The 24,910-nt window shown below is 39.1% G+C and overlaps 1 protein-coding gene across 2 annotated transcripts; it reads left to right on the top strand.

The window, feature by feature from the left end:
- The first annotated feature begins 1,397 nt into the window (after positions 1 to 1,397).
- Positions 1,398 to 24,895, top strand: UMPS (uridine monophosphate synthetase). 2 transcript variants are annotated; one of them, XM_006092843.3, is made up of 6 exons: positions 1,398 to 1,630; positions 14,012 to 14,165; positions 16,285 to 16,956; positions 18,364 to 18,539; positions 20,075 to 20,189; positions 23,602 to 24,895. In XM_006092843.3, exons 1-6 carry the CDS (start codon positions 1,475 to 1,477, stop codon positions 23,769 to 23,771), a joined length of 1,443 nt encoding a protein of 480 aa, XP_006092905.1. In that variant the 5' UTR covers positions 1,398 to 1,474; the 3' UTR covers positions 23,772 to 24,895. The 2 variants fall into 2 exon arrangements, with proteins under 2 accessions (XP_006092905.1, XP_014314763.1); XM_014459277.2 differs by lacking the exon at positions 1,398 to 1,630 and adding an exon at positions 1,657 to 2,582.
- Positions 24,896 to 24,910: the final 15 nt, after the last annotated feature.

Genomic DNA, 24,910 nt, shown 5'->3' with positions numbered 1-24,910 from the left:
GGTTTTGCTGGGTGTATAGAGCGTCAGCCTGTGGACTCAAGGGTTCCTGGTTCGATTCCACTCAAAGGTACATGCCCAGGTTGTGGGCTCAGTCCCCAATAGGGGGCATGCAGGATGCAGCCAATCAATGATTCCCTCTCATCATTGATGTTTCTATCTCTGTCTTCCTCTTCCTTCCTCTCTGAAATCAATAAAAATATATTTAAAAAAATGTTTTGCCCTAGCTGGTTTTGCTCAGTGGATAGAGCGTTGGCCTGCAGACTGAAAGGTCCCAGGTTCAATTAATTTGATTGATTTCCCTCTCCCTTCCTCTCTGAAATCAATAAAAAATATATATATAAATGTTTTAATATTTGGCTTCTATTTCATCAAGATTTACTACATCTATTTAAAGTGAGAAACAACTGTCAACAGACAGGCTCTTCACACTGGTTGGTCAGCACAATTTCTTCAGAGAAAACGCAGTATACATAAATAATATTGAAATGAAATAGAAATCAATTTGATGAGCAACAATCATTAGCCCTATGGCTTTCTGGGTTGTGTGCCTTAAAGTATTGCCCTCTACACGTAATGAGAACTTCCTCCTCTTTAAGAGATTTATTTGTAAAGACCGAATATGCTTGGAATTTCAGATTGGCAGGCCAGGTTACGCTCCTGGATAACTTGGATCGCAGTCAATTCATCCTCTGCTCTCCTCCCTCTCTCTTCATCAGCTGTACACGTGCTACATGCCGAGCACCTGAGCTGCTCTAAGGGGAATAAACATACTCCTCCAGGACACACAGAGCCCACAGAGGAGGTAATGAACCTGCTGAGAGGTGTATAGTCCCACGTGCAAATTGCTGACATTGTCACGTGACGGATGCTGGAACGTTAATAGAAAAATTGGGAAAAGGTCCCCGCTTTCGAGAACTTGCACTTCATTTGGTGAAACCAGGTGGGGGGCGTGGCTAGTAACCAGCAAATACAGACGTGCTTGCCTAAGTAGTGGAGCTAATGAAGAGGACTCAGCTTTAAAAAGTGGGCAGGGTTCCGATACAGCCTCTTTTTTTTTTTTTTTTTCGCTAAAAGTATTACAAAGGGTATTACATAAGTGTCCTTTTTTCCCCCCCACCCTTGACAAGCCCCTGCCCTCCCTTACCCCCCAGTGTCTTATGTCCATTAGTTATGGTTATATGGATCAGATACAGCCTCTTGAAAGGCTTCGCGTCACGTTCTTGGAGCCGATCTACCTATTCCGGGCTTTAAATTACATCGATCCCATGCAGAGGCCGCCGACATAAACATAAATCTCAGCCACGTGCACTGCCGCCACCTGACCCTCGTTACCTGGGCCCCAGAAGAGCGCGCACAGAGCCAGTCCGCCGCCGGAAAAGGGGCGGAGGGGGGGCGGGGCTTCGCGGGTGACGTCATCAGAGCGCCGCCGTGCCGGCGCGCTACGGCTTTTGGCGCGAGTGTGGACGCCTGCACCATGGCGGTCGCCGATGCAGCTTTGGGGTCGTTGGTAAACGGCCTGTACGACGTGCAGGCTTTCAAGTTTGGGAACTTCGTGCTGAAGAGCGGGCTCTCTTCTCCCGTCTACGTAGATCTGCGGGGCATCGTGTCTCAACCACGTCTTCTGAGTCAGGTGTCCGCCCGGAACGGGGAAGAACTGGGCGGGTGGCGGAAAAGGGGCCCAGGAGAGGGAGGAGGGCGACAGGAGTTGGGGAGCCGCAGAGCTTAGCGGGAGGGGCGCCCCTGCTGTCGGCCTGGGGAGCCCGTGTGAGAAGCCCGGAGGCCAGGAACTGTCCGTTTTGGGGACCCAGAGAGCAGCCTGCTGGTTTACCCGCCGACTTGGACACGTGGTTTGCCAGAGTCGGGACTCCAGTTTGGGGCCCGGTCTCGCAGAGCTGTGGTTGAAGGGTTTCTGTGTATCTAACCTCGAGAAAGTTAGACGTGGGGGAGAGAGAAAAGGGTGGGTGTGGGGAGAAGTTAGTGGCTGTTCAAATACTTGGAAGGAGGCTCCATTTTGCACTGTGTGACCAGGAGCAGGAATTAAGGCCTGAGGGTGGACATTTCATGGAGGGTTTCTTGTTTTTGTTTTTATGGTCAGTATAAGGGGAAACTTCCTACGCATTAGAGGTTACTAGCACAGTGCTTCTCAAACTTTGAGTAGATATGACCCGCCCTGGGGATTGTGTTCAGCGGTGTGATATGGGTGAGCAGATCGGAGGCAGGGCCTGAGGTTGTGCCCGTCTCCTTAACCGCCAGCCGAAGCTGCAGACCGCGCTCTGGGCAGAAGGGGCTGAGTGTGCTGTTCGGGACAGTCGCCACTAGCCACGTGAATACCGAGCACTATGAATTTTTAAATTCGCATAGCCACATGTTGCTAGTGACTGTCATATTGGACAGTGCAGGTATAGTACATTTCCACCATCATAGAAGTTCTGTCTAGAAGACACGTATGCTTCACCTCTCACTTAAGGATGTTGACGTCATGTGTGCTTGTTCTGGGAAGGATTGGAGCACTAGTTAAAATGGGTTGGAAACTCACTACCCGGAATCTTGCTGCGGTGCGTTTCAGCAGTGCTGCGGAAAAAGTGAGTGACGAGGGGTTCTTCTAATGAAAAATTGATTTGGTTTTTTTTAACAAGTCGTCAGTTGACAGGAGACTAAAAATTATTTTTTGATACTAGATCTTGGTGTGGGTGTGATTTTTTTTGGTAGTTAATTTGGAAGGAGTTCAAAACATTGAGAGACCTCGGTATAATAGAACTTCTTTCATGTCTACTTTATATGAATAGAGTTTCTCAATATTTCTATCCAAAAAAAGGCAGTAGAATTTACACTAAACTCTAACTTTCTAGTAGTAAGTACTATTGAACTACAGCAGATACATAAACTAGTGCAAGGAGGAAAAGTACTGTACGTCTCACTAAAAAATGCATTTCTGAAATAATCAGTTTTTATGCTATCAAAACTTGAACATTATGTTTTCATTTATTTTATGCTCATAACAATTGTGATAACTCAATACAGAAGAATTTTTAACACTTAGAGACTTACAGTCACAGGAAATGTAAAGTTTTTCAGACATAAATATATATTGCATTTGAATAAAATTCTTTGGAAATAATGGAATGAAAATATGAGTTCCCCCAAAATATAGGCTTTTCCAGCTATCATGGCCTAGCATTTTTTTTTAATGGAGATGTTGAGTATCAAATCACTATAGCATTTGGATCCCATTATATTCACTTAAAAGAGTGATGTAACAGTTCTAGATAATATGTTAATGTTTTCGGTATTCTAGAAATTACATCTTTTGCAACTTAAAAATATTGATAGATTTTTTTCATCTGAGCAAAAATTTTTGAAGACTTATGATCAACTCTGAGTGCTTGTTTGCTTTTCTGTTTTTAAAATAAGGTGGTGTTCAGTAGGAGTATGCATTCTAGCATTAATATGTGATGATTTATGTGGAAAGGGTATTATAAAATACTGGATTCTGTATTATGAAACTTTTTTCATTCTTTTACATTTTTGTATATTCTTGCATTGATTCTTTTTAGGTAAAATTGACATAACATTATATTAATTTCAGGTGTACAATATAATGATTTAATAATTGTATATATTGCAAAGTGATCACTGCAATAAGACTAGTTAATATCCATCACCATACATACTTAAAGAATATTTTTTCTGGTGATAACTTTTACTATCTACCCTTACTTTCAGATATGCAGTGCAGTATTAGTAACTATAGTCAGCATATTGCACATACATCCCCATGACATTTATTTTATAACTGCACGTTTGTATCTTTTGGCCACCTTCACCCATTTCATTCCTCACACCTGCCCCCAACCCCCACCTCTGGAAACCACTAATCTCTTCTCTGTATCTATGAATTTGGCCTTTCTTTCTTTTTTTTTTTTCTTTGTTTTAGACTCCACCTATAAGTGAGATCATACAATATTTGTCTTTCTCTGTCTGACTTAATGTTTTTATCCATTTGTCTATTGATGGATGTCTAGGCTGCTTCCATATCATAGCTATAGCTGTTGTAAGTAATTCTGCAATGAACACAGAGTGCATATATCTTTTTCTTGAGATTTTTTTTTTAGAGAGGAAGGGAGAGGGATAGTTAGAAACATCAATGAGAGAGAAACATCAATCAGCTGTCTCCTGCACACCCCCTACTGGGGATATGCCTGCAACCAAGGTACATGCCCTTGACCAGAATCGAACCTGGGACCCTTCAGTCTGCAGGCCGACGCTCTATCCACTGAGCCAAACTGTTTAGGACCATATGTCTTTTTTAATTAGTGTTTTGCTTTCTTCAGATAAACACCCAGAAGTGGAATTGCTGGGTCAAATTGGAGTTCTATTTTTAATTCTTTTTGAGGAACCTCCATACTGTTTTCCATAGTGGCTGCACCAATCTACATTCCCACCAATGATGCACAAGAATTCCCTTTTCTCCACATCCTTGCCAACAGTTGTTTGTTGGATTTATTGATAGATGATAGCCATTCTGACAGGTGTGAGGTGATATCTCATTGTGGTTTTAATTTGCACTTCCCTAATGATTAGTGATGTTGCGCATCTTTTCATATGTCTATTGGCCATTTGTATGTCCTTTTTGGAGAAATGTCTATTTGGAACCTCTGTCCATATTTTAATCAGTTTGTTGTTTCAGTGTTAAGTTGTATAAGTTTCTTAAATATTTTGAATATTAACTCCTTTAGTGGTTCTCAACCTTCCTAATGCCGCGACCCTTTAATACAGTTCCTCATGTTGTGGTGACCCCCAACCATAAAATTATTTTTGTTGCTACTTCATAACTGTAATTTTGCTACTGTTATGAATCGTAATGTAAATATCTGATATGCAGGATGTATTTTCAGGGGTCGTGACCCACAGGTTGAGAACCGCTGCCGGATATATCATAGGCGAATATTTTCTCTCATTCAGTAGATTTTCTTTTCGTTTTGTTGATGGTTTCATTCACTGTGCAAAAACTTTTCAGTTTGATATAGTCCCACTCGTTTATGTATATACTAGAGGTCAGGTGACTGGGGTGCTGCTCCTGCTCATCCTGGCCCCACTGCACTTGCCACTGCCGCCTGGTAGCACTGTCGCAGCTGCGCTCACCAGCTGTGAGCCCCGAATCTTGCACCGGTTGATCAGCTGAGCAGCACTCACCACCAGGGGGCAGCTCCTGCATTGAGCATCTGTCCCCTGGTGGTCAGTGCGCATCATAGCTACTGGCTGGTCATCTGGTCAACCAGTTGCTTAGGCTTTTATATATATAGATTTTTTATTTCCCTTGTCTGTTGAGACATATCCAAAAAAATATTACTAAGAGTGATGTCAAAGAGTTTATTGCCTATTTTTCTTCTAGGAGTTTTATGGTTTCAGTTCTTACATTCAAGTATTTAATCCATTTTGAGTTTATTCTTGTAAGAGTTTATTGGTGTAAGACAGTGATCTAGTTTCATTCTTTTTGCATATATCTGTTCATTTATTGAAGAGCTATCCTTATCCCATTGTATATTCTTACCTCCTTTGTTGTAAATTATTTCTGAGTTCTCTATTCTATTACATTAATCTATTTGTTTTTGTGCCAGTACCATATCATTTTGATTACTATATCCTTGTATAATTTGATATCAGGTAGCCTGATACTTCCAACTTTGTTCTTTCTCTATATTGCTTTGGCTCTGTGAAAAATGCCATTGGTATTTTTATAGGGATTGCATCAAATATATAGATTGCTTTGGGAAATATGGACATTTTAATGGTGTTAATTTTTCCAATCCACAAACACAGTAGTATACCTTCCATTTATTTGTGTCTTCATTTTCTTCCAGCAGTGTCATACAGTTTTCAAAGTACGGATCTTTTTACCTCCATTAAATATATTCCTAGGTATTCTGTTACTTTTGTTGCCACTGTAAATAGGATTTTCTTTTTTTTTAATTAAAATTTTTTTATTGATTCCGGAGATAGGGGGAAGGGAGAGGGAGAGAGATTTTTTTATGCATTCATTGATTGCTTCTTGTATGTGCCGTGACTAGAGATTGAACCTGCAACCTTGGTGGATCTGGTCGATGCTCCAACTCAACTGAGCTACCCAGCCTGGGCAGGACTATTTTCCTAATTTCTTTTTCTGATAGTTCATTGTTAATATATAAAAATGCAAGCAATTTTTGAATATTAATTTTGTATCCTACAACTTTACTGAATTCATTTATTAGTTATAATTGTTTTTTGGTATAATCTTTATTGTTCTCACTATATAGCAGCGGTTCTCAACCTGTGGGTCGCGACCCCTAAGACCATCCTGCATGTCAGATATTTATATTACGATTCATAACAGTAGCAACATTACAGTTATGAAGTAGCAACGAACAACATTACAGTTATGAAGTAGCAACGAAAATTTTATGGTTGGGTCACATCATGAGGAACTGTATTATATAGTATGTTATCTGCAAAGTGAGTTTTATTTCTTTGTTTTCAATTTGGAAGCCTTTTATTTCTTTTTCTCTTTTAATTGCTAAGGGTAGGACTTCCATTACTATATCAAGTTAACAGTGGTAAGGAGTAGACATCTTTGTCTTGTTCCCAATCTGAGAGATAAAGCTTACAGTTTTTCACCTTTGAATATGATGTTAGCTGTGGTTTTGTCTTATATGGCCTTTATGATGTGGAGTTATGTTTCCCTATATCCACTTTGCTGAGTGTTTTTATCATAAATTAAAGATGAATTTTGTCAAATGCTTAGCTGCATTTAACAAAATCTGATATGATCATATGATTTTTTTTTGTAAATCCTAACTTGATATTTTTTCAATTGATTTTTGGAGTTGGGGGGGCAGAGAGGGAAACATCAATGTGAGAGAGAGACATCAATTGGTTCCTCCTGCATGCTCCCTGACCAGGACCAAGGATCTAACCTGCAATCCAGGCATGTGCTCCAACCATTGAACCACACTGACCAGGGCATGTTCATATGATTTTTGTTCCTCATTTTATTTATATGCTGTATCATGTTAATTGCTATGTGGATGTTGAACCAGTCTTGCAACCTGGGAATAAATCTTACTTGATCATGGTATCTGACCTTTATATTGTATTGCTGAGTGCAGTTTGCTATTATTTTGTTGAGGATTTTTTCATCTAAGTTCATCAGGGATATTGGCCAATAATTTTCTTTTTTTGTAGTGTCTTTGTCTGGTTTTGGTATGGGGTAATGCTGGTCACATAAAATGAGTTTAGGAGTCATCCCTTGTCAGGGCCAGCCTGACAGGTTGAGCCGGGCTGAGGCAGGGAGGTGGGAATTGAGAAAAGAAAGAAAGACAGGAGAGCGGGATCGGGAGGACTACAGCTCAATCGAGAAACTGCAGCAAGTTTATTAACCACACAATGTTTTTTATACACAAGATACTGAATAGGAGGTCTGTCAAGAGGAATGTATTCTTTGTTCCTCTTAATCTCTAAGGGAGAGATAGAGCGGAAGGACAAATTCTCGGTACAGCAAATCTCAGTAAATAGTTACAGACTTCTTGGTAAGCCATGAAAGGCTGTTCTCATTCTACAAAGGTTGCTCTCATTCTACTGATAACCGCCATCCAAACAAGTCTGGGAAAACTGTGTGGGTAAGGGTCCCAGCCTTGCTAGCCCCTTCAGGTGCAAGGACCTTGTCAGCTTACACCCGGTCTCCAACAATCCCTCTTAAATTTTTTTTAATAGTTTGAGAAGAGTAGGTATTAATTTTTTGAAAATTTGGTAAAAATTTACCTGTGAAGACATCTGGTCCAGGGCTTTTATTTATTGGGAGTATTTTTTTATTACTGATTTGACTTCATTAGTAGGCAGCGGTGTCTTCTAAGTTTCTGTTTCTTCCTGATTCAGCCCTACAAAATTGTATGTTTTTAGGAACTTAACCATTTCTTCCAGGTTGTCCAATGTGTTGGCATATGATTGTTCGTAGTATTTCCTTATTTTAAATCCTTTGTATTTCTGTGACGTCACTTGCCACTTTTCTTTCACTTCAAATTGTACTTATTTAGGTCCTCTCTATTTCTTGATAAGTCTGGCTAAAGGGTTATCAATTTTTTTCCTGGATCTTTTCAGTTGTTTTTTTAGTCTGTATCTTATTTCTGCTCTGATCTTTATTGTTTCCTTCTACTCACTTTGTGCTTTGTTCTTTTTTTAGTTTTGTTAGGTGTAAGATTAGATTGTTTATTTGAGATTTTTTGTTTGTTTCTTGAGGAGGCCTGTATTGCTACAAAATTCCCTTTTATAACTGCTTTGGCTGTGTCCCTCAGATTTAGGGTCATTGTGTTTTCATTTGTCTCGTGGTATCTTTTGATTTCTTCCTTGATCTCATTGTTAACCCATTCATTGTTCAATAGCATGATGTTTGGCCACCACGTATTGGTGTGTTTTTCAGTTTTCTTTTTATAATTGATTTCTAGTTTATACCATTGTGATATGAGAAGACATGAGACTTGTTTTGTGGCCTAACATGGTTTATCCTTGAAAATGTTCCATGTGCCCTTGAATGCATGTTCTGTTGCTTTTGGTAAAAAGTCCTAAAAATATTAAGTTCATATGGTCTAATGTGCCATATAAGATCACTGTTTCCTGGTTGATTTTTCTGTCTGGAAGATCTATTCATTGATGTCAATGGGGTGTTAAAGGCCTCTACTATGACTATATTACTGTTGATATTCCTTTTTTTTTTCTATATTTGCTTCCTATATTGGGATCAGAGATGTTTATGAAATATCCTTTTGCCTGATTGATCCATTTTTCATTATGAAATACTGTTGTCTCTTGTTCCAGTCTTTGTTCTAAAAAGTCTATTTGTCTGATATGAGTATTCCTCCCCCAGCTCTTTTGCTTGTTTGTTTCTATTTGTATGAAATACCTTTTTCCACACTTTTACTTTCAGCCAGTGTGACTTTCCATCTGAAATGGGTCTCTTATAGGTAGCATATGTATGGTTTTTCTGTGTGTGTTTTAAAAAATCCATTTAACAACCTTATGTCTTTTTTATTGGAGCATTTAGTCTATTTACATTTAAAGTAATTATTGACAGGTATGTAATTATTGCCTTTTTATTAGTTGTTTACTGATTTAAAAAATTTTTTTATCTTTACCTGGGGATATTTTTTCCATTGATTTTTAGTGAAAGTGGAAGGGAGAGGGAGAGACAGAAACACTGATGTGAAAGAGACACATCGATTGGTTGCCCTGAGTCAGGGCTAGGAGACAGCAACCAAAGAACATGCCCTTGACCGAAATCGAACCTGGGACCCTTCAGTCCGCAGGCTGACGCTCTATCCACTGAGCCAAATCGGCTAGGGCTACTGATTGTTTTTGTAGTTCTTCTCTGTTCCTTTCTTGTTCTTTTGCTCTTTTCTATGTTGATGATTTTCTGTAGTGTTGTGTGTGTGTGTGTTTTTTTATTCCTTTCTCTTTATTTCTTGTAGACTTTTGGCTTATGGTTACCGCGTACTTCATTATACCAAGCTATATTTATAACAGCCTATTGTAAGTTGACAGTTGCTTAAGTTCAAACACATCCTAAAACCACTATAATTTCTACATCCCCACACACATTTATGTTCTTGTCATTTTTTACTTCTGTGTGTTTGTATTCCTTAATTTATTGTTGTAATTCCACATGATCTTCCTACATTTGCCTTTTAATTTTCTTACTAGCTTTATAGTTGGTTCTGCTATAAATACTCTGTTTTTGTCGGTGAGAATTGTTCTTATATTTTCTAATTCACATTTTTTATGGTTTCTTTTTAAAGAAGTTCCTTCAACATTTCTGGTAATACTGGTTTGGTGGTGATGAACTCCTTTAGCTTTTACTTATCCGGACAAATCTTTATCTCTTCTTTGATTATAGATCAGCAGTCGCCAACCTTTCGGACCTCACGGACTACCAGGGGTCCACAGACCACTGGTTGGCAACCACTGTTATAGATGATTGCCTTGCTAGGTAGAGGAATCTTGTTTGTATGTCTTTGCTTTTCATCACTTTGAATATTTCATGCCAATCCATTTTGACCTTCAATGTTTCTGTTGAGCAATCAGCTTATAGTCTTATGGGAACTCCTATGTGTGTAACTATCTGCTTTTCTCTTGGTGCGTTTGAGATCCTCTCTTTGTCTTTAACTTTTGGCATTTTAATTATGATGTGTCTTGATGTGGGCCTCTTCAAGTTCATTTTGTTTGGAACTCTGCACTTCCTAGACTAATATGTCTATTTCCTTTGCCAGGTTAGGGATATTTTCAATCATTTCTTTCAATCAGTTTTTGTCCCTTTTTCTCTCATTTAGTTTCTGGGATCCCTGTGATGCAAATGTTGATACTCTTTTTAAAAAATATATATTTTTATTGATTTCAGAGAGGAAAGGAGAGAGATAGAAACCTCAGTGATGAGAGAGAATCATTGATTGGCTGCCTCCTGAATGCCCCCCAGGGGAATCAAGTCTGCAATCAGGGCACATGCCCTGACTGGGAATCGAACCATGACCTCCTGGTTCATAGGTCAACGCTCAACCACTGAGCCACGCCGGCCAGGCAGTGTTGTCCCAGAGGTCCCTTAAACTATCCTCATTTTTAAAAATTCTTTTTTCTTTTTGCTGTTTCAACTGTTTTTTGCTACCTTGTGTCCCAGAGCACCGATTCGATCTTTTACTTCATTCAATCTGCTGTTGAGTTCCTCTAGTGAATTTTTCATTTCATTTATTTTTAGTTAGTCCTCGCCTGAGGATTTTTTCCCCCCATTAATTTCTAGAGAGAGTAGGAGGGGGAGAGACACAGAGAGAGGAACATTGATGTGAGATCAATTGGTTGCCTGCACGTACCCTGACCAGGGCTGGGGATTGAGCCTGCAACCAAGGTACGTGCTCTTGACCAGACTAGAACCCATGACCCTTCAGTCTGTGGGCTGATGCTCTAACCACTGAGCAACCTGCCAGGGCTCATTTCAGTTATTCTATCTTTCATTTCTGATTGGTTCTTTTTAATATTCTAGATCTGTTTGTTGAAGTCTCCCTGAGTTCACCTATTATCCTGAGTTCATTGAGCATCTTTATTACCATCTAGAGGCCCAAGAGTAGGCCTTCCTTCCCCTGGCTGCCGGCACCAGCTTCCCTCCGGCACCCGGGACCTATGCTTCCCTCTGGCCGCCACCAGGCACCCGGGACCCGGGCTTCACTCTGGTCCCGGCTTCATCTGGAAGGACATCCGGAATGGCATCTGGTCTAATTAGCATATTTATTACCCTTTTATTATTATTATAGATGTTTTGAACTATTTATCTGTTAGATTGCTTTAGTTCTTTTGATGACATTTCTTTGTCTCTTCAGTTTGGCTGACTCTCTGTTTGTTTGTGTATGTATTGGGTAGATCTCACTACATCTCCTGGTCTTGAAAGAGCGGCTTTTATAAAAGGTGTTCTGTGGGGCCAGAGCACAGTTCTCCCTGGTCACCGGAGCCAGGTGCTCCAGGGGTGTTCCCTCTGTAGGTTGTGTGTGCCTTCCTGTGGCAGTTGAACCTCAATTGTTGCTGGCACGTCTGTGGGCAGGATTGACCCTTGGGCTAACTGGCTGTAAGGGCCTGCTTTGACTACAGTGGACAGGCTGTTGTGCGGAGACTCACCCCAGGGAGCAATGCTCTGGTGCCAGGCAAAACTACCTATCGGGTGTGTCGGTTGTGAAGCTGCTTGGGAGGGGCTCGGTGCTTGTACATTTCAGCAGTGTTTTTGTGCTGGGCTTGTAGGCACTTGGGAGAGGCTAAGATGCTAGCTACGGCTGGCTGCCGCCTTTCTGGGCTTGTAACTGATTGGTGGGATCCATGTTGCAAGCCAAGCCTGGCCGTCACGTGTGCCAGGCTTGGGGCCACTTGGGAGGAGCTACAGTGCAGGCTGAGGCTGCTTGCTACTTGTGGGATTGGTGGACCTTTGGGAGAGCCTGGAGGGCAAGCCCAGGGAGGCTGTTTTGGAAGAGGCTCCGGCTAGGCAAGTAGGTTGAGTGGGGTAATGTCTCGGGACAATGCCAGGGCAGGTGGTTTGTGTTAGCCAGGCTAATGAAGAGTGGCATATTATGTACCTGCCCATGCCAGGCCAGCTGGGGGTGAGGAGAGCTGAACAAAGGAACAATAGTGCTTGCCAGCACTTCCGTCCCCTGTGAGGATTCTCCCAGTTCCTGCTCCTCCAGCACATACCCTAAAGTGAGTCAGTTGAATTCCTCCCCCTTATGATCCAGGTGCTTCTCAAGCTGCTGCCTCTGTACTGGAGCTTGGAGAGCAAGTTTGTACTCAAGCCCTTTAAGAGCAGCATCTCAGTCTCCCATAACCCTTTGTCTTTCTGGGGCACAATCCCCGCTGGTTCTCAAAACCAGATGTTATATGGGTATTCTTCCTGGCTCAGGTACCCTGGGCAGGGGAGCCAGGGGTGAGGCTTGGACCCCTCACTCCAGAGGGGACCTCCATAACCTAGCTATCCTCCCTTTTTAATAATCCCTACACTGTGGATGTGGGAGCTCCCCAGTCTGTGCCTCCACCCTTCCTACTTGTCTTGATGTGATTTCTTTCTATCCTTCGTTTTCAGAATTCTGTTCAGCTAGTCTTTAGGTCAGCGGTCACCAACTGGTAGTCTGCGAGGTCCGAAAGGTTGGCAACTGTTGTTTTAGGTGATTCTCAGTGATGGTTGTTCTGTAATTTAGTTGTAATTTTCATATGTTCATGGGAGACGGTGAGTTCAGGATTTAACTACTCTGTCATCTTTTTTTTTTTTTTTTTACATTGATTTTTAGAGAGAGACAGACAGAAAGACATCAGTTTGTTGTTCATGTTATTTATGCATTTATTGGTTCTTCTTGTTTGTGCTCTGACTGGAGATTGAACCTGCAACCTTGGTGTATCAGGACAGTGCTCTGATAAGTGAGCTACCAGGCCAGGGCCCCTGCTCTGCCGCATTGACTTTGCCCCTTGCCATTGGAATTTTGATAGGGGTTGCATTGAATATGTAGGTTGTTTTTGTAGTGTGGACATTCTAACAATATTAGTTCTTCCAATCCATGAGTATAGAAGATCTTTCCATTTATTTGTGTCTTCAATTTCTTTCATCATTATCTTATAGTTTTCAGTATTCAGGTCTTTGACCTCCTTGGTTAAATTTGTTCCTTATTCAAGAGCATTATGCTAAGTGAAACAAGCCAGTCAATGAAGGAAAAATACCACATGATCTCACTCATTCATGGATAATAAAGACCATTACAAACTTTTGAACAATAATAGATACAGAGGCAGAGCTGCCTCAAACTGATTGCCAAACTGCAGTGGGAAGGCCAGAGAGAGTTGGGGGGCAGGAGGGAGGGGAGTAAGAGATCAACCGAAGGACTTGTATGCATGCATATAAGCATAACTAATGGACATAAGACACTGGGGGGTAAGGGAGGGTAGGGGTTTGTCAAGGGCGGGGGGGAAAAAAAGGACACTTATGTAATACCCTTTGTAATACTTTAAGCGAAAAATAAAAAAATATTAAAAAAAAAAATTTGTTCCTTATTCAAATGGAATTGTTTTCTTAATTGTTGTTATGAACCTTCATAACTGAAGACTTTTTTCAGGAAGAAAATACAATTAGTAGGTAATAGGTTTAAATACTGAAAATATATGGATTACCAAAGGAAACTGGGAACCTTGGGGGCCATCTTTAGTCCTTGGGGTCAACATCATAGCTTCCCTTACACATCCTATATTGTCCTCAGAACAGACCCTGAGTTTAGAAGAGCAGACTAGTTGTTTCGTTTTTATATTTGTAAATGGGTTTATGCAGAGGGTGATTTAACAAAAAGGCATTTGTAGTTTTCTAATCAGGTTTGAGACTATTTCCTACTGTCTTTAAGGTTATGCTACCTTATTTGTACACAGTTTAAAATAGAACAGTAATAGTTCATGTGTTCTGTTTTTTGTTGTTGTTTTTTTACAGGTTGCAGAACTTTTATTTCAAACTGCTCAAAATGCGGGGATCAGTTTTGACACTGTCTGTGGAGTCCCTTACACAGCTTTACCATTGGCTACAGTTATCTGTTCAACTAACCAAATCCCGATGCTCATTAGAAGAAAAGAAACAAAGGATTACGGTAACCTCACACTGCTAGAATTTTTTCTTCTTCTAGGCACTGCTGTTACACCATAGGTCCTTTAAGTTGTTATGGCAACTATTGCTATAAATCACCTTCCTTTCCTTTAGAGTAGTGGTTCTCAACCTTCCTAATGCCGCGACCCTTTAATACAGTTCCTCATGTTGTGGTGACCCCCAATTTCATTGTTACAAATTAAACATAATTAAAGCATAGTGATTAATCACAAAAACAATATGTAAATTATATATGTGTTTTTCGATGGTCTTAGGTGACCCCTGTGAAAGGGTCATTCGGTCGCGAACCACAGGTTGAGAACCACTGCTTTAGAGTCTAGAGGTAAAATGGCAACGAAAAACATTGGGGTTTTTTGTTTGTTTGTTTGTTTTTTGTTTTTTGCACTATAGCTGTGAGATCCAACATTTTTACCAGCCCTTCTCTTGTCAGCAGTGTGTTCTAAGAGTACTTTCCCAGTATATTAATATTTAAATTACATGAAGAAATATACATAAATAAAATTACTCAAAACAATATAAATGCCACATGAAGTTCTTAATGAAGATACTTTTTTCATGGGCAATAAATTATTAGGTGGATGTTTTAAATATGTGGGTTTGCTTTAAAACCAAATTAACCTAAAAATATTGGAATTTCATATTTGATTTCTTTAAAACATATATATTTTTATTGATTTCAGAAAGGGAGAGAGAGATTGAAACATCAATGATGAGAGAAGATCATTGATCAGCTGCCTTCTATACACACCCTACTGGGGATCGAGCCCGCAGCCCAGGCATGTGTCCTTGATGGGAATCGAATCCAGGACCCTTCAGTCTGCAGGCCGACACTCTATCCACTGAGCCAAACCGGTTAGGGTCATTTTTTTATATTAAGGAAGCAATGGGTTTTGCTTTGTGTTGATGTGATAGTATTTCTGTTATTTTTTTAAAAGAATCCTTTTATAGATGCATTCTAAAAATTTTTATGATGAAATCATGATTTCTGAGAGTTGCTTCTGAAAACTATGGGGGGAGAAAGGGAGAAGGGATATAGCTGAAACAAGATTGACCAGGAGTTGTTAAGTGGAAGTGCTGTATTTATTGGTGTTTTGTTAAACTAGTTTGGCTAGTTTTGTTTGACATTGTCTACTTAAAAAATAGTAAGAAGATATGCTGCTTGAAGGCACACTGTTTATCTGTATGAATCTCTGCCCACAAGGAAGCTATTATTTATATTTCCTTATGATTTGTCTTCAAAAAATATTTCTTAGAATAAGATCGTTAATTTTTAAATATGCCTATAAATACTCGCAGTCTTGCGTTCTAGTCCAAGCTGACTCAGTGAAACTTGCCAATTCTTCAATAGGAAAGGAATGGGAAAAAGGCAAAGATGGTATCTGTGTGTGGTAAAGCTCAAAAAGTGGGCAAAATGGTCACCAATTCTATTTCTGTTTCAAAATTAGACAATTTTGGTAGTGGGAAACAGAAAAATGAGTCTAAAAATGAGTCTGTAAAGTCTTCAGCCTGAGTTATTTACATTTTGTAGATTATCTGAAAAGAATCTATCTTGGAGTTGGAATGGCAAAATATATTTAGTCACATTGCATTATATAATTTATAAAGTTGTAATGATTGGTCTAAATGGTTGCTGAGTATTTTCTCTCCTGAATCTATATATGCAAAGGCCAATTTTCTGGCTGATCTTGAGTTATGAACTGGTTTGTTGATGGAAAAAGGAATGATTTCATTGAGAATATTGTGTTATTCTTTGTTTCATCACTTTCCTTGATCTAGGTTATCTTGCTTTAAGAAACCCCATATTTGAAACTTTGATTATAAACATGTTAAGAGTTTTTATTTACAATCCAAAATAATTTGCTAGTTTTACTGTAAATATTCTGTATCTGTAACTGACAATTTTGGGATACTAGACATTGGATAAAACAGTAATTATAAAACATTGAAGATTCATCAGAAATAAAGTTGTTCCAATGTAGTTTTTCAGAAAATAAGATTTAGATTATCCACCTCTTCATAAATACATGCAGATTTATTTTGTAAGATACATCTTGAGTTGATGAAATATTAAATTGGAATCAATGTAATTCTTTCTTGTCCAGGTACTAAACGTCTTGTAGAAGGGGCTATTAATCCAGGAGAAAACTGTTTGATCATTGAAGATGTCGTTACCAGTGGATCTAGTGTTTTGGAAACTGTTGAGGTTCTTCAGAAGGAGGGCTTGAAGGTCACGGATGTCATAGTGCTGCTGGACAGAGAGCAGGGAGGCAAGGATAAGCTGCAGGCTCATGGGCTTCATCTCCACTCAGTGTGTACATTGTCCAAAGTGCTGGAGATTCTTGAGCAACAGAAAAAAATTGATGCTGAGATGGTTGAAAGAGTGAAGAAATTTATTCAGGAGAATGTTTTTGTGGCATCTGATCAGAATGGTTCTCTCCCGTCTATAAAGAAAGCACCTGAAGAACTCAGCTTTGGTGCACGTGCAGAGCTGCCCGGGATCCACCCAGTTGCATCCAAGCTGCTCAGGCTTATGCAAAAGAAGGAGACCAATCTGTGTCTGTCTGCTGACATTTCGGAGTCCAGAGAGCTGTTGCAGCTAGCAGATGCTTTAGGACCCAGCATCTGCATGCTCAAGACTCACGTAGATATTTTGAATGATTTTACTCTGGATGTGATGAAGGAGTTAACAACTCTGGCAAAACACCATGAGTTCTTAATATTTGAAGACCGGAAATTTGCGGACATAGGAAACACAGTAAAAAAGCAGTATGAAGGTAAGTATTATTCAGGAATCTGCTGAAGCAAAAAGGGAAATGTATTGGCTCACATCACTGAAAGTCCATCCAGAGAACAGGCTGACAAGCATGGTTGGATCCAGGAGCTCAAGTGATGTTTTTTGGACTTGCTTTCTCTTCTATTAGCTCTGCCTTCTTCCTTCCTCCTTCTCAGGTAGGCACAGTCCACATGCCTACCCCAATTCAGTCACTGGGTATTCAGTCACTGGGTATAGAATAGCTAAAGATATAGCTAACGCCTGTATAATTTGCCCCACTCCTGGTAGGTAATGTGAGGTGGTTAATTCTGTATAAACTTCTTAAACCAAGATCTGGTAAAGGGTAGTTCCCCTTAAAAAAAAAAAAGGTGTGCTGATGCCAGAAGATAGGAACATAGGGTCTAAGCAGGCAAAAATGACAGAGGTTGGGCATGGCAAAATAGTGAATTCTGTTATTTGAAGAATGAAAATTGCAGCTGTGGGAAACAATGAAAAAGTAGTATAAAGTTGTAAAATTTATTTTTAGCAGAACAAGTTTTGTTGATGGTACACATTCTTTTAAAAATATTTTGTTAAACTCGAAATAGAGCATATGTTGGTTGAAAAAATAGCTTAATTCTCTACCTATCCTTCTATGCAAATTTCTGCCATAGTGTACATATCTAATGCTTTTTCTTCACTTAACCTTATATTTATTTTATCATGTTATTAACATTTATAGACATCTTTTGAGGTTTTTTTTAAGTGATGCATGCTTATACTGAAGCTATTTCTTTGGGATAGATTTGTCTATAAGCATGTTTTCTTTTTATGTGCCTCACATGTCCTCTTTTGTTGACTAATATAAGAGTTATATAAACTTTCTACAGGTTAACATAGAGTCTTTAAAAAATCAATTAGGGTTATTGCCGTTAGCATTTTAAATGAAAATAATTGCTTATTGATACTTGAAGACCGAAAGAGACCTTAGGAACAAGTAGAAGATTTGAGAAATGGTAAAGTTGCTATGAGATCCCTGCAGAATGAAAATTTGTCATCTTCGGAGGAATTTCCAAATGTTGATATCTTTGACCTTCATAAACACCCATCTTCACTGGGGTTCATTTCTAATTGCATAAGTTTTATTGGTCACAGCTTCAGCCTGCAAGAAAGAACTGTTTAGTGTTGCTTGTAAACTAAGTACAGAACTTGCAAGAATTTTCTCACTGTGATCTCAACTAGCTACTAGGTGGATAAATTTTTCGCACTTAGAATCATACATAAGTCCACTGAAACACTAAAATTCTTGAAGTGTTTCACTATTTCATTAACATGTTACTAAGACATTATTTCATACTCTACTTGTTTGGGCAAAATGTTAAAGGTTTTTGTGTGAAATTTAAGAAATACCTTTTTGCCTCTTTCTTAGGTGGTGTCTTTAAAATAGCTTCCTGGGCAGATGTAGTAAATGCTCACGTGGTGCCAGGCTCAGGAGTTGTGAAAGGCCTGCAAGAAGTTGGCCAGTCTCTGCACCGGGGGTGCCTGCTCATTGCGGAAATGAGCTCCGCTGGCTCCTTGGCCACTGGGAACTACACTAAAGCAGCGGTAAGTGACAGAGGGACTGGGCTGTAAACCACATGTTCTAGAGGAAGAAAATATCTTCTTTTTGGGTCTATGAAACTGCTAAAAAAAAAAAAAAAAAAAAAAGCTGCTGTTAATGTGACAGTATATTAATACTCATTGGCTAGAATTCTCTGGTAGTTAATAGCATTTTATATCTTGTGGTGAACACTTAAGAGATTTGAATTGTACACCCAAGAGAGAAACATTGAAACAGATATTTGGTCAGATAAACATTTGCCACGCTTACCTGGCCTTTAAGATAGAGTTGTTTTTTTATCTCAACATGAGTTGAAATTGAAGAGCTGGAAACATATTGTGTCCTCCAGTAACTCCCCATTAGTAAAAGTTTTTATAACACTGCACTTAATATCCAGCACCCACCCTTACATTCCAGAATAAAATGAGAGGATAATTAACTAGTTAAAAAGTTTCATAGTTGGTCGAAACCGGTTTGGCTCAGTGGATAGAGCGTCGGCCTGCGGACTGGGGGATCCCAGGTTCGATTCCGGTCAAGGGCATGTACCTGGGTTGCAGGCACATCCCCAGTGGGAGATGTGCAGGAGGCAGCTGATCGATGTTTCTCTCTCGTCGATGTTTCTGGCTATCTATCTCTTTCCCTTCCTCTCTCTAAAAAATCAATAAAATATATTTTTTAAAAAAAAATAAATAAATAAAAATAAAAATAAAAGTTCACTTTAAAAAAAAAAAGTTTCATAGTTGGATAGATCACCTTTACAGATATTTTGTTATTTCAAATACTCTGTATGGAACTGAAGAATTCACATGGCCCTAGGACCAGGTTTTAACCCCACACCTGAACTGTGTCCATAAACAACTGATTTCCCAATTCTCACAACAGACATCACTTTCTGGTAGGTAGTAGTCCTGGTGGCAAGAACAGAACAGTGTAAGTCTCAGGGAAGAGCCAAATGAAGTCAAACCTTCTAGAGAAACTTCTATGAATGTGGGGTAATGATATAGAAATTATGGAGACCAATTATAGCAAATATTAAAGAAGAGGGAAAGCAGTAGAGTTGAGATTTCTTTAGCTCTTGACAACATAGCTATCATTGACTATGGAGCCCCCTGTATAATAGGCAGTAAGTCTTCAATGTAGTTTTATACCGTTTAGAAATTATTCTAGAGTACTTTCCTCATATCCTTTATGGAAGTAGGTGGGTTCCCAAGCATTATTAAAAGTAAGTAATGATGCAGCATCTAGATTCTAGACCACCATAGTTATATAGGATTTACTATAGTATAGTATGGACACTGTGTTTTTAGGGTATGGTTAATTGGGAGAAAGGGAGAGAGAAGGTTAATGGAGCAAGTATGTAGATTCATAGCTAAGATTACCTGTGTTAGATATAATGAATTTAATATGAAATGAGGAAAGACATCCATAAAATAGCAGTTTCTTACTAGTTAATACAGCCAGTTTTTTACTTTACTTGTAGAGTTATTATTCTGTGTGGTTAACTGCTTTCTTGTAATCTGTCCTATTACCTTCCATTTAGGTTAGAATGGCTGAGGAGCATTCTGAATTTGTGTTTGGTTTTATTTCTGGCTCCCGAGTAAGCATGAAACCAGAATTTCTTCACTTGACTCCAGGAGTTCAGTTAGAAGCGGGAGGTAAGTCTGTTCATTGGTCATGGTTCTTCCAAAATGCTTCTTTACCCAAGTCCGCAAAGGCTAAATGAAATTTTGTTGTTATAAAGTTGCTAAAGAGAAAACTTGTTTGTCTAGAACAGTAATGAATGAGCCCTTTGGCCTGGGGATACTGACTTAGGTATGCAAAGTAGCTTGCAGTCTAATTTTAGGGTGAAAATTTAGAAAAATACTTTTCATTAGAATGTATCATATTTTAGTTGTGTTTTCCAACTGATGTTCTAAATGTGCTGCCAAAGAAGGTGCTCTGTGCTCCAGGAAGAATATGCTAGGCTAAACAGAAGCAACAGTTTGATATTTTGTTAGAGGACCTTGCAGAGACTTAGATGTGCTAATGTCTTTTGTGACTCCAGAGTGGAATAGGGATCTGTCCTGTCTCCCACGCTTGTTTGAACCTGCAGCACTTCAGCAGTCTGAGAAATACAGTTGTAGTGGCTGAAAAACTGCACATTTTCTCACTGATAGTCTCTAATCAGTAGTAATCTAGGTTATAAAAATATACATATTTTAATATCCTGTGGGACTCAACAAAGCTGCTTTGGTTTTTAATGTGAAAGAAAAATGACCTGGAAAATTTTTATTTTTCCTGAATTAGCTTATCACAGGTATGGGAGTTTATTCTGGCCTACATTCCGTCTCGTTGCATTTCTTATATACCAATAACAAACTATCAGCAAAAGAAATTAAGAAAGCAGTCTCGTTTATTGTTGCATCAAAAATATAAAATACCTAGAAATAAATAAATTTAATCAAGGAGATGGAAGACCTGTACACTGAAAACTACATTAATGAAATTGAAGAAAACAAATATATAAAATATTTTCTGTGCTTGTGGATTTGAAGTATTAATGTAATTAAAATGTCCATACTACCCAAAGCAATTTACAGAGTCAGTGCATCCCTATCAAAATTCCAATGTCATTTTTCATAGAAATAGAAAAATCAATCCTAAAATTTGTGTGAAACCATATAAGACCCTGAATAGCCAAAGCAGTTTTAAGAAAGAACAACAAAGCTATAGTAATCAAAACAGTATGTTATTGGCATAAAAACAGACATAGATGAATGGAACAGAATAGAGTTCAGAAGTAAAACAACATGTATACGGTCAATTCATTTACAAAAAAGAAGCCTAGAATATACAACAGAGAAAAAAAACAAAAACAGTTTCTTCAACCTATCAGGTTTGGCTCAGTGGATAGAGTGTTGGCCTGTGGACTAAAGGGTCCTGGGTTCGTACCTCAGTTGCAGGCTCCTCCCCACGTGGGCCCTGGTCTGGGCTCGGTAGGAGGCAACCAATTGATGTGTCTCTCTCACATCGATATTTCTCTCTGTCTTTCCCTCTCCCTTCCACTCTCTCTAAAAATCAATGGAAAAATATCCTTGGGTAGGATTAAAAAAAAAAAAAAGTTTAAAAAATAAAAAACAGTTTCTTCAGTAAAATGTGTTTGGGAAAATTGGACAGCCACATGCAAAAAAAGTGAAATGGGATCACTATCTTACTCCATACACTTCAGGTGTTGAATGTAAGACCGTCAATTCCTAGAAAGAAAGTTAAACTCCTTGACATAGGTCTTGGCAATAATTTTTTAAAATCTGACACCAAAAAGCAAAAATAAACAAGCAGGATGATATCAAACAAAAAAGCTTCTGCACAGCAAAGGAAATTATTAACAAATGAAAAGACATCCTACTGAATGGGAGAAAATATTTGTAAATTATGTATCTGATAAAATATTTTTAAAAATTTGTACAACTCAATAGCAAACAAATAATCTGATTTAAAAATGGGCTGATCTTCTTTGGACATTTTTCCAAAGAAGACATACACATGGCCAACAGATACATGAAAAGATGCTCAGCATCACTAATCATCAGGGAGGTTACAAATGAAAACCACAATGAGATAGCACCTCACACCTGTTAGAATGACTTATCAAAAGGCAAGAAATAACTGGTGTTGGCAAGGATGTGGGGAAAGGGAAACCCTGTGTACTGTTGGTGGGAATATATATTGGTGCAGCTACTAAGAGAAACAGTATAACAGGGTTCCTCAAAAAATTTAAAATAGAACTTCCATATGATCTAGCAATTCCACTGTATTTATCCTAAGAAAACAGAAACCTAACTTGAAAAGAGATATGTACCCCCATGTTCATTGCAACATTGTTTACAATAGCCAAGATATGGAAACAACCTATGAGTCTATTGATGGATAAAGAAATTTTAATTATGTATATATTTTTCAACCATATGAAAATGAAATCTTGTCATTTACAACAACATGGATGTACCTCAAGGCCATTATGCTAAGTGAACTAAGTCAGACTGAGACTGACTGACAGTACAATAGCCCACAAGAAGTTATTCCACGCGAGTTCACTTATATGTGGAATTTAAATACAAACAAAAAATTAAATAAGCTCATTGATACAGAGAACAGGTTGGTGGGTTGCCAGAAGTAGGGGTTGAAGGGTGGGAGACATGGGTGATGGGGCTCAAAGGTTATAAGTCATGAGGATGTATTCACAGCAAGGCAACTATAGTCGATTATATTGTATTGCATATTTGAAAGTTGCCAAATCTTGAAAGTTCTCTTCACAAAAGAAGATTTAGTAATTATGCCAGGTGATGGATGTTAAGTAGACTTATTGTGGTGATCAGTTCTCAGTGTATACAAATATTGAATCATGTTGTACACCTGAAACTAATGTTATATGTTAGTTATACCTCAATAAAAAAAAGATATAAAAAGAATGAAAAAAACAAAATTAAGGAACAGGCTTTATATACAGGGTGGGGCAAAGGTAGGCTTTTAGTTGTGAGTATGTGAAACAGAGTTTATTCTCGTATTACTATAGATTATTGTATTGCATATGAACAACTGTAAACCAACTTTTGCTCCCCTGTATAGTCTGAGCACTTGATGGGGTTGCGGCAGAAAGGTTCACATATGTGGTCGTGGTCCCGTTCAGTGCCTTCTGAGGACTTTCCCAGTGGTGTGGCATGTGATTCTGACGTGTATACTAAAATTGCCTTCAATTGTAAGGGCTTTGTCTTATTTTATTTTTTTGTATTGAACCTTTCTTGGCATTCGTAGGAGATTTACTTTTTTTTTTTTTTTTAATACTGTTAAACTATAAATGCTCTACAATTAGACACTGAAAAGGAGTTGGTTAGCTGCTTCACTGTGGATATCTCTAGCCTGTCCGGGGTCTCTCTTCACCTGCATTCACTCACTTGCTGTGCGGAAGGAGCATGGAAAGCCAGAGCATGGTGTTATTTAAAGATGATTAGATACTTTCCCCAAAAAGTCACGTGGCAGGTTTTCTGATGTTCTGTATTGTGTTGAATAGTAACTTTTCTGTTTCTGCAGGTGATAATCTCGGCCAGCAGTACAATAGCCCACAAGAAATTATTGGCAAACGAGGTTCTGACATCATCATTGTAGGCCGGGGTATAATAGCATCAGCCAATCGTCTGGAAGCAGCGGAGATGTACAGAAAAGCTGCCTGGGAAGCCTATTTGAGTAGACTTGGCGTTTGAGTGCCAGATACTTTTTGTGAAGGCCTTGAAGACCCACTGTCTCCTGAGATGCATTGGCTGGATAGCAAGCAGCCTTTTATACTGCCTGGATTCCTCCGTGGATCCTGTGTTGGAGTGACTTCTAGAGTTATCATCATGCTTAGGATATACTGAACAGCTGTAATCACTGCATTAGTTTTCAGGCATTCTTTAGTGAGACCGGTGTTGGCGAAGCAGTCACAGTCCTGTCTGTGGTAAAGTCTTCCACATTTGAGGATTCCCCCACCCACTCCCCATCTTTAGATCAGGCTTTTTGATTCTTTTAGTTGCTGTGGCACAAAAATTTTAGGACATAAAGAGTACAGCATTTAGGACATCAAAATACAACATTTCTTGTGTTCTTTATTTTGTGTCTAATGTGATGCCCAAACAATATTAAAATATTAGTTCTTCTCCTCTTAAAAGTGATAGTCCAGGTATCCAAATGGTGCTGGTTCTCAGAACTGCCACTATTCACTCACTGAACGGAGCAAGGTGCAGAAGTGGAAAGCTGACCAATACCTGGCTTTCATTTCAGCAGAGGGTTTCTGACTCTCTTCTCCCAGCAGCAGGGACCTGTGCTGAAACCCAGGCACAGCTTCCTTTTGCCTTGTTTGGATTACAAATGGACAAGCTGCTCCTTCACTTTTGTAAAAAGGCAGCAGTGTCAGGAGGTCTGAGGTTCCATTTGGAGGTTTGCTTCAAGATCCTACATAATTGTCCCAACTGTCATTGACAAGAGAGGGAAGTCAGACTTCACTAGAAATAAGGAAAAAGAAGCTCAGCAACAGAGCTGATATTGTCCACGTCTCGGTTTCTACCACCTTTGCACACGTGGCATCACCAGTTAGGCAGCCCTCTCAATCACGTCCCAAAAGCACTGCAGTCAGACCTCGATTCTAAAACGTCTCACATCTCAAACACTGCCTCTCAAGCTGACAGCCCTTTCCTCCTGAGCCCTGTATGATCAGTCACTTGTCTCTCAGGTGACAGAAGGAGAGGATGCTCAAGAGCTTACTGCTGTTAACATCTCAGGATATTGTGCTGTGAATGTTCTGGTTTTTTTGCTTTTGTTGCTGCTTATTAAATTTTCACTATTTACTGTATGTTTAATTCCATTT

The sequence above is a fragment of the Myotis lucifugus genome, unplaced genomic scaffold (genome assembly GCF_000147115.1).
Source record: "Myotis lucifugus unplaced genomic scaffold, Myoluc2.0 scaffold_105, whole genome shotgun sequence".
Lineage (NCBI taxonomy): Eukaryota > Metazoa > Chordata > Mammalia > Chiroptera > Vespertilionidae > Myotis > Myotis lucifugus.
This window is presented reverse-complemented; position numbering and strand designations above follow the sequence as displayed.

What these genes read in the sequence shown, in the direction of transcription:
- UMPS (XM_006092843.3), top strand. Translation starts at nt 1,475, where the DNA reads ATGGCGGTCGCCGATGCAGCTTTGGGGTCGTTGGTAAACGGCCTGTAC. An exon ending in AAAAGAAACAAAGGATTACG is followed by an intron (nt 14,166 to 16,284) that starts GTAACCTCACAC and finishes TTTCTTGTCCAG; the next exon opens with GTACTAAACGTCTTGTAGAA. An exon ending in AGTAAAAAAGCAGTATGAAG is followed by an intron (nt 16,957 to 18,363) that starts GTAAGTATTATT and finishes CCTCTTTCTTAG; the next exon opens with GTGGTGTCTTTAAAATAGCT.